The sequence below is a fragment of the Callorhinus ursinus genome, unplaced genomic scaffold (genome assembly GCF_003265705.2).
Source record: "Callorhinus ursinus isolate GAN/ISIS: 27379988/994484 unplaced genomic scaffold, GSC_fseal_2.0 scaffold18, whole genome shotgun sequence".
In the NCBI taxonomy this organism is placed as follows: domain Eukaryota; kingdom Metazoa; phylum Chordata; class Mammalia; order Carnivora; family Otariidae; genus Callorhinus; species Callorhinus ursinus.
This window is the reverse complement of record NW_027397080.1, coordinates 15,072,382-15,087,898: the sequence shown is the minus strand read 5'-3', so window position 1 is coordinate 15,087,898 and position 15,517 is coordinate 15,072,382. Positions and strand designations below refer to the sequence as shown.

Here is a 15,517-nt window from a genome sequence, read left to right as displayed (position 1 = left end):
CCGGGCGCGGCAGGCGGTCGCCGGGGGCCGCGGGGCGCGCCGGGGCCGGCGGGCGGGCGCTCCTGCGGGGCTCGGCCGTGGCTGCACCCGGCGGGCGGTGGAGGTGGAGTCGGGGCGGAGGGGGGGGCGCGGCGGGCGCTGTGGCCGGGCGGGGCTGCGACGTCCCGGCGCGGGCAGGGCCTGGCCCTCGGCCGCGGGACGGCGTCCCCTCCCGTGGCGGGCGGGAGTCGCCGCCGCCACCGGGGTCTCCCGGGACACTCCCTCGGTCGACTCCGCAACTTTGTGCGGCCTCTCTGCCGGCTGGGACCGCGGTGTGTGTGAGTGTGTACGTGTGTCTCCGTGTTTCTGTCTGCTGTGTGATCGCGCTGTGTGTGTGTGTGTGTTCGCGCGTCTGAATGTGCGTACCCGGAGCTTGTGTCTGTGTGTCCGTGTGTGCGTGTGTCTGACTCCCCTCCCCCGCCCACATCCTTCCCTGGGGCCTGGGCTGCCAGACTGTGGCCCCCTCCAGCGGAGTTGTGCCCGACCCGTCCCCTGGGGCAGGGGTGGCCCGGTCCCCTCCCGCGGCCTCATCCTCCCAATCCCCACCGTTTGGGTGGCTCCAGCCTGGTACCCAGGGCGCTGAGTAACGGGGAGACGCCCCAAGCAGAGATCAGAGCCAAGGCACGTGCCGGGCCACCTCGGCCCCGGAGAGACTCCTCCTGGCCGCCGGCCTCCGAGAACTGGCCTCCCCGGAGTCGAGTTCGCTGCCCCGCCAACCCTTCGGGCCTCTGGGGGCAGAGCTCCTCCTGCCCCCGCAGTGGCTTCTGCAGTTGGCTGGGAGCCGGGGCCTGGCTTCCTCTCCCCCCTCAACTCCTCCCCCAACAACTTTGCCCCCTCCCCACCCTGAGATCAAACTGGAGGGTTATTATTCACCCCCCCCCTCGCCTTGATTCCAAGAACCCTCCTGTGCTTCACCTCTTGCCGGCAGGGGGGAGACTGTCAAGAACTGAGGTTTGGGATGGGAGTGAGACCCTGAGCAAGTTACTTCCATCGTTGGGGGCTTGGTTTCCTCATATGCTTTATAGGCATCATAATAATGGTGCATAGTACTTGGTAGATTGTAAAGTAAGGCTCTATCTGTGAGTGCTAGGGAACAAAAGATGGTTTTGAGGACTGTTACAAAGAGCCCCAGAAAGTGTGATTTGAAGCCAGGGGGGACCTGGGTTCAAATTCTACCTCTGCCACTTGCTGTCCTTGTGACCTTGGGCAAGTCACTTCACTTCTGAAGTTCCTGGCACCTTTGTAGCTATTACCTTTGGGGCTTCATTCATAAATAAATGCTTTGTAGAAGGGGTATGATCAATCCTTGCCCTCAACCTGGGTAAAATCAGTCCAGCTCCCTAAATGCCTCCTGAGTCCCCTGCCCCACCAAGGGTGGGTGTGTGATGTCTTGCAGTCGTGCAAATCTGGCAATAACGTATTCCTCTGTGTTCTAGCTCATTTTGTCCTTTTGGTTGCTGGGGTTGTGGACAATAGGAATGAGGAAGAGGCTGCCCAGTGGTTTCAGGTTGGGCAATAAAGGCTTGTCTGAGCAGCTGGCCCTTCTCCCTGGGGCTGGGGGAGGAGACTCAGCAGGAGGTGGTGAGAGTGGCCAGGGTGGGGGATGCTGAGCTCCTTGGAGGCCCCCTGCCCAACCCAAGTGTCAGAGAGAGAATTCAGGGCAGACACCTGCTTGCTTGAGGCATGCTGCCATCCTTCCATCTGCTAAGCTAGATTTGTGGGGTGCCTTTTCATGCCCGGCTGGCTTAGCTAGAGTTGCTAGGGGTGCCTTGTGCCCCCCTTTCTCCCACAGCCCCCTTCTGTCCTCCAAGCTGTGCTTTCTCCCCAGGACTCTCTAATTCCACCTCTTCTCCTGGTGAACTCCTGTTCTTCCTTCAGGTATCAGCTTAGGCATCACCTCCTCCCAGAAGCCTTCCTTGGTTACTGCCCTGTTCTAGCTCCGGAAGGGAGAGTGGGGGTTGATTGGATTTTTTCATAGCATTGTAATTATTGTAATTACAGTTTATTGGTCCTTTCTCCCTTACAGACCATGAGCTCTGTGAGGACAGAGACTGGGTATTTAGGTCACTTCTGAATCCTTAGTGTCAGGTACAAGTCCTGGCCCACCGCTGCTGAATAAATGTGGCAAGAAAGAATGAACGAGGTCCAGTGGGTCAAGTTCTGAGCTGGAGAAGCCAGATGGGGGCGCACTGACTCCATTGAAAGTAGAGATTAAAGAATTCGGTTTTCCCTCCAGGAATCTGGAAAATTCTGCTGGGGGGAGTGGGGGTGTTGTGTGTGAAAAGGCCACATATAGAGTCATCTGGGAGCTGTGAGTTGGGGAGGTTGAGTCCCTGGCGGGGACTGGAGGGAGCGGGCTCCTGCCTGTCATCCCCTCCCCCCAGCTTCCAGCTCTGTCTCCAACCCCGTCCCCCCCCCCCCCCCCCCCCCCCTGCCCCGGCTTGTCCCCCCCCCCCCCCCCCCCCCCCCCCCCCAGCAGCTGGCAGGGCTTGTCCTGCCCCCAGGCTCAGCCTTTGTGCTGGAGGCCTCAGCAGGTGGTGAGAAGCATCGAGTCCCAACCGTCAGTTTGAGCTGAGTGTCCTGGGAGGAGGAAGGGCAGGCCTTGCATCAGGAGGGGGAGACTCCCTCGGTTCTCTGTCCCAGATCTTGGAGTGGGCAGGTGGGATCACACCCTGTGTGCTGACTGTTTGTGAGCTCCAGGGAGGGGAGGAGGGCCGCTCCCTGTAGTGACCCCTGCAGGTGGGGTTATGGGAGGCTGGCTGAGGTGTGTGCAGGTGTGATCCTGGCATCTGGGCAGTCAGAATGGGGTGAGGGGTGTGTGTGTGTGTGTGTGTGTGTGTGTGTGTGTGTGTGTGTGTGATTGTAGCCTGGGGTACAGGACATATATGTGGCTTGTCAGGGTGTCTAGCCATCTGGTTACCCTGCATGGCAGGATCTGAATTTGGAATAGGGAGGTGACCAGCTGTTTGGATCCCTGGGGAGCCTGCTGCCAGGGTGTCTTGGTATCTAAGTGTCAAATACCTGGAGTTTGGGTGTAGACCTATTTGGGTGGGTGGCATCTCAGTATCTAGGTGTGGGTGTCCCAGGACCAGGCTATGGGAGGATCAGGGTGTGCCAACCTAAGGATGGCCCTGTGTCTCTGGATCTGGAGGTGGGTGTATCCAGGTGGTCTGGCAGTCCTCAGATTAAGGGGTGTTCAAGTATGGGAGTGTCTCTGTGTTGTGTCCACATGTGGGGCTATCTGAGTACTTGGGTGTCTGGATGTGGGGTTCCCAAGTGTCTGGATATTGGAGTGTGGGGGGATCTGTGTCCAGAAACAGGGTGCCCATGCATTAGAGTATCCAGGTGTGTGTGAGTCTGGGTGTGGGGCGCCCTGTGGTCAGGGTTTCTGTCTCCAGGAAAGGGGTGCGCATGTGTTGGGTAGGAAGTGTCCTGGTGACTGTGTACAGCTGTGTACCAGGGCCTCTGCCACTCAGCTTCTGACACCCCCTTCCCTGGGGGTTGCCTCCCTATCTCCCTTCAGACCCCAAGGCCAGGAGCCTCTGAAGAAGGCCCCACTGGTTCTGCTTCTCTAGAATGGTTCTTCTCAGTCTAGGGCTGACTCTCAATAGAACTTCCTACAAATTGAACTTCTCACGACAATGGAAATATTTTCTACCTGCAGTTTCCAATACGGTGGCCACTTATTCACAAGTGGTTATGAAATTTAAATGGGTTAAAATTCATGAAAATACAAACCAATCCCACAGTCACTCTTGCCACATCTCAGGTCCTCAAGAATCTCGTGTTGCTTAGTGGCTATTGTATTGGTCGGTGCAAGTCGTGGATATTTGTATCAGGGCGGAAAGTCCTATGGACAGGGCCTGATTGGTCCTATGGACAGTGGAAGTGGTCTGACTGAACCATCACTCTGCAGCCACTGAGGAAGGTTTTGTCGAATCCATGGTCCCTTCCTCCCAGCCCATCGTTTTGGATTATTGTCTGGATTATTGCAGTAGCCCTCCTTGGTCTCTATTCTGCTGTCCGCTCCCCAACGCTTCCAGCACCTGTGACCCGAATGGCCTCTTGAGGGCAGACCTGGGATGCTGCCACTCCCTTGCCCCAAGCCCAAGGCTCTCCAGCATCCAGGGGACAAAACTCAAACCCTATATGATGCACCCCCCCACTTTCTCGAACAGCTTCGTGTTCACGCCTCTCCTCCCCTGACCACACTCGTCCTTGTCCACCTTATGCGCCAGCATCACCAGGCCAGTCCTCATCCCAGAACCTGCCAGGCCTTTGCACACCCCTCTGCCCTTGCACATGCTGTGCCTTCTGCCCAGAATGCCTCTCCCGCCTTCTCACCTCGTGGGGGCCTGCTGGCTGGCCCAGCCTTAGAGTCCAGCTCTGTCACTCCCCCAGGGATGCTCCCCACTTCCCCACCCCGCTGCACGGCTTTTCCCATTTCTCCTATAAGGCACGTAGGACAGGGCAGCGTGCTGAGTTGTTTTCCATCTTCTTTGCCCACCGGGCCGGAAGCCCCCTGAAGGCTGGGCTGGGTCTTTGTCATTTCTTGTCCCCAGGGCTTTGTATATCGTTGGTGCCCTCTCAGTGTTTGCATTGATGTGAACCCCTGGGTACACAGGGAAGGCTTGGAGCGGGTGGAGGGTGGAGCTGGGCTCTGGAGGGCCGTCACGGATGGGCGCCAGGGTGGACATCTCAGAAGAGGCTGTCGCTGGCGGACTCAGGACGTCTTGGGCAGATTCCCAGGGTGCAGATCCCAGGAGCTAGTGGGGGATCGGAAGGGATGTGGAGAACAGCGACTCAGAACGGTCCCTGAGGTTTTGGAGTAGAGAATAGAAGCTGGGTGGAAGGATTGGGATGGGGAAATTGGGAAGGGGTGTGGTTGGGGATATTTGATGACTACGATCACAGTTGGGGGCAGAGTAACAGCTGAGGGATGGGAGATAATGAGCGATGAAGATATCCATGGAGACTGGGGACAGCTGGGGCCGAGGAGACAGGTGGTGTTGGGGGGACAGCTGAGGGTTGGGGGGCAGATGGAGGATGGAGAGAACCGGAGGGCATGGGGCAGTTGGGGGATAAGGGGTGGCAACTGAGGGCACCTGTGTGGCTCAGTCGGTTAAGCATCCAACTCTTGATTTTCGGCTCAGGTCAGGATCTCAGGATCATGAGACCTGCGGGGGTCTCCGCACTGGGTGTGGAGCCTGCTTAAGATTCCCTGTCCCTCTCCCTCTGCTGCTCCCCTCCCTTCCCCCGGTCGCACGCATGTGCACTCTTTCTCTCTCTCTCAAAAAAAAAAAAAAAAAAAAAAAGTAACAACTGGGAGGTGTCAGAAAGCTATGCGGACAAGGCTAGATGGGTCTCAGCTGCGAGAGTGGGGGATACGTTGCTCGGAATGCTTGTATATGTGTGTTTACATGTGTGAACGTGTGCACCCTTGTGGTTGCACATGTGTGTCAATATGTGTTTTACTTCCAGTATGGTTAAGAGCACGGGCTCTGGGTTCTAATCCCAGCTCCACCACCACCAGCTGTGTAGCACCTGGGCAAGTTACTTGGCCTTTCTGGGTCTTCAATGTTCTCGTCTGTGACATTGGTGTAATTATAGAATGACGCACTGCATGGAGTTGCCATGAGGATGTATTTTATACACATAGGTATGTTGTTAGAACAGGGCCTGCCACCTAGTAAGCACTGTGTAAGTGCTAACAATTATTAAGCCTGTGTGTGTATGTGTGCGGGCATCCTGTGTGCTCAGGAAAGTTTGTTTTTGGCTTCTGATGACGTCCAGGCCCTGGAGGGGGTGGGGGGGCAGCAGTGACCAGCCAGGTTGGTTGGATCTGGCTCGCCTCTCACATCCTCCCTGTTCTTCATCCCACTTCCTGCTCACCCTGTACCAGGGTCTAGTCCAGTAGGTCTCCCTCTCTGTCTCTGCCCTGTCCTGCCCCGCACCACCCTGCCCTGGGCTGGGGGCCAGGGGATGTGCTTTGATTGCCCAAAAGCTTTTCAGCAGAATCAGAATTCATTGTCTGCCAGCCAGCCTGCTGGGGCCCTGCTCAGATAGAAATACCTGGACAATGTGCTCAGTTCGGGCTGCCCGTCCCATGGACAGCAATGGCTTCATCCTGTGCCCTTGGGGAGTCACTAGGGTGGAAGATGTTGGGGTTTGGGGGACGGGGTGGAGGGAAGTCCATAGGGCAAACGAGGCCTCAGCCCCCAACCCGTGGGTTAGCCGGCCCAGACTGCCAGCGCAGGAGTCACAGAGTTTTCTAGGAGTCTGGGTGTCCCTGCTGTCCAGTGCATCACAGCACACTTGACCTCCCTGCAGGGCATTGGCTGTGTGCCGCGTCTTTGCCTTATACTCGGAACTGCACTGCATGATGGTGCTGGCCCGCTGCAGGCGTATGCTCTCTGGGATTCCTGGGCTCAGCACCTCAGGACTGGGCCCCTGATTGCATCCTGGCACTACACTGAATCTTAGCCCTGCCCTGCATGACCGTGCTGGGATTCTGCGTTCTGTTGGCGGTGCAGAGCCTCCAGAGGGTCTGTGCGCTCCACCTCTGCCTCGACCCCTTGTCCTGCACGTGTCCATTTGTGTCTTTGCGGCTCTCATCTGTGCTGGATCACTCTACCAGATGTCACTGCTGCATCAGGAAGGTGGACTCTCCCGAGTTTCTGGGTAGAGCCCCTCACACCGGCCCACTGCCTGGAGTCCACACTTGGTTCTCTATGGCCACATTGCATTTTTGCCCCGTAGAGCATTTCTGTTCTACGCTGCACTACCTCACTGGGCAGGGTGCCTTGCACGGGGCTTGTGGACTCTCCAGGGATTTGGGGCTAGCTCCTAGCATCCTACCACTGCGCTGTGCCAACAGATGGCATTTGACGGCCACACTGCCTCTCTGCATCACGTGGTGTCTCTGCACTGCACAACTGCAGTGGGGATCTGACGGTGTTGGGCATGTGGCCTTTCCTGAGTCCCTGGGCACAGCTGCTCTGCGTTCCACCTTTGCACTCTACCCACACAGCACGCCTTTGCCTCATGTGCACTTCGGTCCCAGTGCTTTACTGCACTGGGTAGGTGCTGGATAGGTGCCCTCTGGCCAAGCCCTTCACATGACACGGCACCGTGGCCACCGCCATGCTGCCCCTTACGGCGTCTCAGCCTTTCTTGGGATTCCCGCTGGGGAGTCTGCTAGTGTCCTTTCCCCAGGTTTCTGTTGGCAGCTGCAGTTGAGCAACATCTTTGCCTCGAGCGGCCGCCCTGCATACACCTCAGCCCCACATTGCTCACTGCTTGGGGAGTCTGTACTCACACTGTGGCTTGGAGCCACTTTGCTGAGCTCTGGGACTGGCTTGGGTTTTTGCGGGTAGCACCTCTGCACCATACCCAGGATTGCATCTGTGCATCTGTGCATGAACCACACAGAGTTACCGCCCTGCACTGCACTTGCTCACGGTTGGGTTGTGTGCACTCTACTGGGTTTTAGGACCCCAGAGCCCTTGCATTGAATTCACGGTTCCGCACGGCATCTTCACTGCGCTCCATTTCTGTGCCACTTTCTACTCATACCCTGGAGTCTACCCCTACCCTTGAGTCTACACCTACTCCGCTATTGGGGACTATATTGAGCTTGTATTCTGGACTAGGCTTCCCCACACCACACTCTTCTCACCCTAGTGTCTCTGCACTGTTGTGTGCACCTACGTCAGACACATGCTGGCTGTGAGCAGTCGCCGAGCAGCAGCTATGTACCCGGCCCCGCGCTAGTGTCTGGAGAGCAAGAAGAACCAGTAGGGCTCGAACTTGGCGCCCTGGCCTTCCTCCATGCCCCTATCACGGAGCACCGAGTGCCCACCCAGTGTGCCCCTGGATGCGCGGCCCTGGCGTGCCGTGCCTCTGTGCAGCCCTGGGTCGGGCCCACGACGGATGTGGCACCTCTGCGCTGGTTCCGCCATGCCGCACGGGGGGGGCCAGTACCGGGGTCTGTGCACGCCGTGTGCTCTGCTCCCCTGTGGTGTATGACTGCATTCTGCCTCTGTACCGTGCGGAGCTGCTCTACACGGTGCCCCCTCCGCCCCCCCACATGCCACACCGTGGCGCCACACCACGCCGTGGTGCCCCATAGCCCTGTGTCTCCACGGAAGGCAACAAAGGGCGGATTTTCGCATTGCATGGGTTTGTGCATGGCCCTCTGCCTCTCTGCTCGGCTGCACTGTGTTTTGATATCACACTGCAGGGGTCTGTGTACTCTTTGCCCCCTCTACCTCTGCACAGCGCAGCTCCCCATTCAGCCCTTTGCCTCTGTCGGGAGCCGGGCCCGCCCTGTGCCTTCCTCTTCTACCACCAACATGGTGGCCCTACCATGAACCTTGGGATTTGCAGTGCATAGTGATCAGGGAGATGGCGAGTGGGTCCGGTCTAAGTGTTCCCTGCTGTAGTTGCCTTCCTTCTACCCTCAGTGGAGGTGGAAGGATGTTGGCATTGCTGCTCCCTGTGTTGGCTCCTCGAGGGGGTACCAGCTCAGCTTTTTCTCTCTGTGGTCCTGTCTTGGGTGATTTTCCTGGCTGCAGCCATGCTGAATCCTGGGTGATTAGAAGGTGGTCACCCCTGCCCTTAAGTAATTACTCATCGGTTATCCAGGGCTCTGGAGAGCAGCTCTAGGGAATCTGGGCTGAGGTCTGGATGTATGGATCTGGGCAAGTAAAGCAGTGAAGTGTGTTGGGCCAGGTCTCTGGGTTGGAGTCATGGTGCTTGAGCCTGGGTGGGGTTGGTTGGGGTCAGACTAGTTGGGATCATGGGGCCAAAAAGTCTAACCACTGTTGGCCATCTACTGTGCACAGGGCTTGGGGATGGGGTTCGGAGGCCAGTCTCTGACCCCAGGGATGGAGAAGGTGGGGTTAGGTGGACCTGATATGGAGCTGTAGCTGGGGTGGAGAACGCAGGATAGGGCTGGGTTGGGCAAGAACGTCCAGTGGTGAGGCCAGCGTTGGCTCCAGGGTTGGGCTGGGCTACCTGGCATAGGGATGTGGCTTCAGATGACGAACTAGACCAGGGCTGTCACTGGGGTCTCATTTGGTTTCCCAGGGCCAGCGTTGGGGCTGCGCCTGTGATTGGGTATGATCCCAGCCCCCAGACTTGCAGTCTGGCAGGAGAGGTTTTGTTTCTCCCGGGGCCACCCTTGGGAACTGGATGCTCTACTAACAAACCAAAGAGAACAAAGATCTCATTGCAAACAAACTCTGTTTACCTAGGGTCCTTCTGAAAATACTGGTGGTGGCTGGTAGCCTCACTTGGCACAGAGCATCATTCCCTGTGTGGTGGGGAGGAGTCTGGTGCTCACACAGGGGCACACACACACACACACACACACACACACACACACCTCCCTGCTACCCCACCGCGTATACTCACCTCCCCTGTAGGCACATGCTTATCACTGAGTATGCCCATATACCTCCGCACAGGAATCTACACCTGCACACCCCCAACTTCATAGCACACTGCCTGGGGGACCCACACTCGGAGACCCATGCTCACCCTCACATACGTCTGCCCCATAGTCTCTCTCTGCCCTCACATTCTTCTTGTTCACGGGCATACTCAAATGGAACCAGAATTCTAGAGGTGGAAGTGGCCGTAGAGGTCACCTGAGTCCTCATTCTCATTTCATAGGTGAAGAAGCAGAGATTCAGAGAGGGCCAGTCGCCTGCTGCAGGTCACACAGGGAGTTAGAGGCTCAGTGGGAATTAGATCCAGGTCTCCTGCCTCCCAGCTGAGTGCTCACGAGTCCGTACCAGGCTATCACTCTCACAACCATGTACACGCGCACACACACACGTCAACATATGGAAACACACGGACATGGAGATGTGGAGACCCTCGTGCTGGGGAGACGCTCTTCCCACACTGACTCTTTCGGCTGAGGTTGCTTTGCCCCTTACATCGCCCCATCCAGAGCCCCGCCGGATGTGGATAAGCCATCCTCCTGCCTTCCCAAATTGTGGCTGACGGTTGCTGAGGCAACCGCCCGCCAGATTGGGGAGATTAGCTGAGGAATGTAGCTGGGCCAGTTTGAGCTGAGGCTGGGGGAACCGGTGGGGGTCCTGGGTTGATTCAGCCCACCCTCTCTGCGAGGCCAGGGCAGAGATGGGGTACCCATGGCAGGGTCTGGTTTTCTCCCTGGCCCCAGCCTGGCTGAGACCGTGTCCCTGAAGCTTGGACTAGGCTGGGGGGAAGGGAGTGTGGGGCTGTGTGTGTTCGCGTGTTGTGCATCTCTCTGGGTGTGACTAGAGTGTGTGCTGTTTGCATCTAGGATGGGGACCTGAGGCTCCTTTCCTCAGCAGTTCCTGACATCTGACTGTGGACCCCATAGGGACTTGTCCCACGGAACTCCCTCCTGATCCTGTGCTGCCCTCTGGAGAACCCACCTGCCCTCCTCCTGGCATAGAGGATGTATCCCTGTCTCACCTGAAGCCTGCTCAAACACCTACTCTGGCTTCCCAATTCTAAATGAGGCCAAACTCACCTAGACACATAGGGCCCTCCCTCCCTGGTCTGGCCTCGGCCTTCCTTTCTCTGGCCTTCTCTCCCATTGCTTGGGTCAGTCTGCGCTCCTCTCTATGCTCTGGACTAACTGTGTGTTGATTTCCTCCCCTCCTTTGCTTCTGCTAGGTCCTTTGCCTCAGATACCTTTCTGCCCATATCTTCTGGCCAGAATGATAACCATCCTTCCAGGCCCCGTTCAGATGCACCCACCTCCAGAAAGTCTTTCTCCCAGACCCCCTCTTGTGGTCTTGACCCTTCTCTGCTTTGTCTTATTCCGTCACCCCCACTCAGACTGGGAGGTCCCTGAGGGCAGGGCAGAATCTTAATCATCCTTGTGCCTCTAATAGTGTCAGCCTGGGACCTGCATCGTACTTTCAGTGGACGAATTTCCTGTGAATGGAACTGAATTAACCCGTGTGGCCAGCGGAATAGCAGGGACTTATTTTGTCTGGACCTAATCTCCTTGAATAAAGAAAGGTGACTTAAATCCCAGCTTCTGGGACTTAGAGCGTGGCCTTGGGCAAGCCACCTCATCTCTCCGTGTCTCGGCTTCCATTTGTAAAACAGGAATAATAATAGTACCTGCCTTATGAATTACTGTGGCGTTTCATGGGCATAAGTGGACATGATGGTAAGTGGCAACAGTCTCACGGTGGTGTTGATGTGTGTGTGTGTACATGTCTGTGGCCCATGTCTGTGTTGATGGAGTCAAGAGGGATTCCCTGCTACCATTCTTGCTCTGAATCCAAAGTCTGATCTAATTCCCCCCAGCCAGGTTGGTGGTCTCCAGCAGGAGCTGGGTCTCTAGAAGGAGCTGGGGCTTGGCTTTGGGGCTGTGGCTCGTGAGCCATCCAGACTGGAGGGGATAGGGTTTTCCTCAGGACCTAGGAGGCCTGATTTTTCCCACCCCAGAGTGAGCTGGGGAAGATTGGGGATGGGGCTCTCACTGAGGAGCCTGGACCCAGAGATGTTATCCCCTAAGGGCTGTGGTTGGAATTGGGCCTGGCCCAGAGGCACAGGGCTGAAGATGGACATGGACCAGGGAGAGGGAGTCATTCTGCCTAGGGGGACACTATGGAGGGGAAGTTCAGCCAGGGAGGTTACCTTGGCTGAGATTAGTTGTGGGAGTCAGGGAGCGTCAGGGGACACTCTGGCCAGGGTTAGCTGGTCTGGGGTCAGTCAGGCAATTGGGTGGTCTTCTGGTTGAAGTCAAATGGTCTGGATGATGTTGGGACCGCTATGGCCAGGGATAATCAGCTGGGGGCCACTCTGGCTGAAGTCAGTCTGTCTGGGGGCCACTGACCCAGGGCCGTCTGGGAGTTACTTTGGCTAAGGTCACATGGTCTTGAGGGTCCATCTGACTAGGTCAGTCAGTGTGGGAGTCCTGACAGCTCACGTGGCCTGGCTGAGGATGGACGGGGGGGAAGCCAAAGAGCTGGCACTCCCAGGCTTGCCCCAGGGCCATGGATGAGACATCCTTAGGCAGCTGCCCTGTACTTGAACCTGCCTTGTAAAGGAATAGGAAGGGCTCTAGGCCCTGGACTTCCCTTTCTGGCAATCCCTCTGCCTTAGGGAGGCGTTGGCCAAGAACCTCGGGAGCAGACTGCAGACTCAGCTCAGGCTGAATGAAGTCAGCTGTCCCCTCCTTCAGGAAGCCCTCCCTGACCATCCCTGCTGGGCTCGGCCTTCCTCTGTGCTGTACTGTGGGTCATTTTCTAGAGGGAGGGTTGAGGCCTTCCCAGCACAGGTTGGGTTAAAACTTCCCTCCCACAGGCCACAGGGCATGCTGCTGACTTGGGATTTTTACACAAAGAGGCAAAGAGCGCAGCCAAGGTCCTGCTCCAGCTCTGGAGAGAGGCTTCTGTTATTTCATCGCATCCACTCAGTGCCAGCCTCATGCCCACATCTCATTGTTTTACACTCTAGTGGGGTGCAGGAAGAGGAACAGAGGACCCCCGCCTGTGGCGAGCCCCCCAAAGTGGAGTCCCGGCCGCAGTGCAGGTGCCCTCCTGGCATGTGGCCCTCAGCCCCCAGTTTCTTTTCCTTCTTTATTTCTTCCTTCCTCTTCCTGATCCTGGGAAGGAGATCGGTTGTGCTCCTCCTGGTGAAGGAAACACGGGCTCTGGTATCTGGCTGATGCGGGTTCGAGTCCCATTCTGTGGCTCGGGTGGGCTCTAGGGGTGCCTGTGAAGGGCCATTTCCTGAGAACTTGCACGCATGAGGCCTGGTGAGAGGTGGACCCCCGCATTGCATCCCCGACAACCCCACGTGCAGAGGTGGAAACTGAGGCTTGGAACAGGAGAAGTGACTTGCCTACGGTCACAAGGGTTGGCAAGTTGCAGAGTCAAGACTGAATCCCAAGTCTGTCTAATGCCGAAGCCTGCTCACGTACCCACCATGTGATACTGTGCATGGAGCCCTTCATCCCCCAGGCCTCCGTCACATCGTCTGTCAGATGGGGTGGCTGGCAGGTACCCCGCACCGGGCCTGGCTTGACGTGTCCCTGCTTCCTCATCACTTGGCTAGGCCTTTTCTCGGGTCCCCTTGGACTGCCTGTGATGGGGCCACCAGCACCGAGGTTTGGAAGTGGGTGTAGGAACCAGTTTGCAGTTTCTTCCCCCACCAGTGGCGGTCTGACGTTTACTAGGTGCCTGACTCAGGGCTCCGATGAGCTACTGAGAAACATGGACCTCATTACCAGGCAAAGGACTCACATCTGTTTTTACCCCGCCTTCTTCCCTCCCTCCTCTTTTCCTTTCTCCTGTAAATATTGGGTCCGAATCATGGGACGCTGCTTCTCTAGTCATACGTGTGGACTGTCCATGCAGGATTGTGCTTCTGCCTGTCCCATGCCCACAGGCAGGGACCTGACTTGGGTGACTGGGTGATGAGTGAATCCCCAAAGCTCACCTGTCGGGCAGGAATCACTGGGGTCCCTGCCTTGGGAGATGAGGCCTGAATGAGATGCCACGCCGAGAGCGGGTAGCTAGCGCCATGCAGGGCTTGTGGTAAGCCTGAAATAGTCGGTGGCCGTTGTTGTTATTGGCTTCGTGCGTTCACGAGCCTGCCAGTCCTGAGCTTCGTGCCCTTAAGGCCTTAGTTTCCTCATCTGTAAAATGGGGATAATTCTAGACTTGATCTCACGAGTTTTGAGGCTCAAATGATGGAGTGATAATGTTAAGTAGTTTTCCTGGGGGAGGGTCTTTGATGGGTGGTTGAGCAGTGTGGGGTCCTGGCGAGTCCTGGGGGGTGGGTGGAGTGGGGAGGTCTTGGTGTTGGGTGGAGACAGTAAAAAGAGGGAAAGGGTTGGAGGGGGGAGAGTTTTGTGGGAGGGAGGGAGGGAGCAGCGGGGAGAGGCCTAGGAGAGGGAGGGAAGGGGGGTGGGCTTGGGTGGGAGGGAGCAGCAGGGTCACCTGGAGGGGAGCCCCAGGAGCCCTCCTGGCCAGCGACCCTGCCCTAGCTGGGGCTAACCAGGCCCTGCCCTCACAGCCGGCTGCACCTTCGAGGAGGTGAGTGACCCAGCAGTGCCCTGTGACTACAGCCAGGCCCAGTACGACGACTTCCAGTGGGAGCAAGTGCACGTCCACCCTGGCACCCAGTCTCCGGCGGACCTGCCCCACGGTGAGCCTACTCTCCACCACCATTCCTCTTTCTCTCCTTCCAGTTCTAGCCACCTGTTGTGTGACCTTGGGCACATTCCTTAACCTCTCTGGGTCTCATCTGCTTTTGCATCTGTAATGACATACACGATACTATGAATGTGGGGCTCTGTGGACACTGTCCAGTTATGTATATCAGGTAGTTTTACCTGTAAAATGGGTGCGGGTTCAAGCAATCAAATACACTTACAGCTGTAAGTTAAAACCCACTTCCCATTACCCCCCTACAGCTTAGCTCGGGGGCCACCCTACTCCATCAGGTCTTCCTAAGTCCTCCACCTTCAAGGAGGCTCTCTTCTCCCTGAGAGCCTTTGCATCCTTGTCTCCCAGGACTTGAAGATGCTGACGGAGCAGTAACACGGGGGGCTGGGTGTGTATAAAACCTTCCTTCCTCTGTTCCCTTCTTCTTGGAAGTCCTGGATCCTTCCCAGTTTCTACCTTGCTCTGCCCTGTTTCAGGATGAGGCACTTATGGTATCATGAGCACTGGAATGGGAGTCAGGAGTCTAATTACATGGACTGTAGTACTGGCCTCCTACTCTGATGATGGCCCCTAGTGTACTGGTTCCGGAATCATGAAGACTGGGCTTCAAATCCTGGCTTCATCAGCTGTGTGACTTTGGGCAAATCACTTAACTTCTCTGAGCTTCCATTATCTTAACTGTAAAGTGGAGAGCATAGGAATCCACTTCATAGGGTTATTAGATAATGTCTACAAGGTGCATAACATGGGAGTGGCATGTAAGCGTTCAATTAATGTTTAGCTGCTATCATTGGAGGTATTTGAGGGGGCCCAATTACCAGCACTCCCTTCACTGGGTGCAGAATCAACGGGGCATTCAGAAAAGGATGAGACAGATGGAGGCCAAATTATCAACTTTATTAGCTGGGGTTGGAAGACATAGCATAGTGTGAGAACAAATAGGCTTGCTGAGGGAACCCCAGAATAGACAGCTTCAGGACCTCCTCCCCTTCACCCTGTCATAGTAGTGGGCCAGGCCCTTTGCTACTCAGCTCACAGCATGGCTGCAATTGCACCTGCTGTCAAAGGTTTGGGGACGGTCAGCAAAAGTTCTCAGTGGTGAGGCCAAGACTTGAAGCCGCCAGAGGGGCCCTGCACAGCCTGACACAGGCAGCCTTTAGGCTTATCTCCTACCACTCACCTTTGCCTCCTGGAGGCCTCCCTGCCTTCCCCTTCTGTGCCTTTGCTCACACTGTGCCCTCCTCTGGGGCATTCCTCTCTGCCTTTACATAAACGGCCCTCAGCTC

The 15,517-nt window shown here is 56.7% G+C and overlaps 1 protein-coding gene across 5 annotated transcripts in view; it reads left to right on the top strand.

The window, feature by feature from the left end:
• PTPRU (protein tyrosine phosphatase receptor type U) overlaps positions 1–15,517 on the top strand; it is a 77,312-nt gene that overhangs the window by 1,679 nt on the left and 60,116 nt on the right. For all 5 annotated transcript variants that reach the window (XM_073903055.1, XM_073903058.1, XM_025857014.2 and 2 more), the window contains exon 2: positions 14,080–14,211. In XM_073903055.1, coding sequence (XP_073759156.1) covers positions 14,080–14,211 — 132 coding nt within the window. The remainder of the gene's footprint in view (positions 1–14,079; positions 14,212–15,517) is intronic.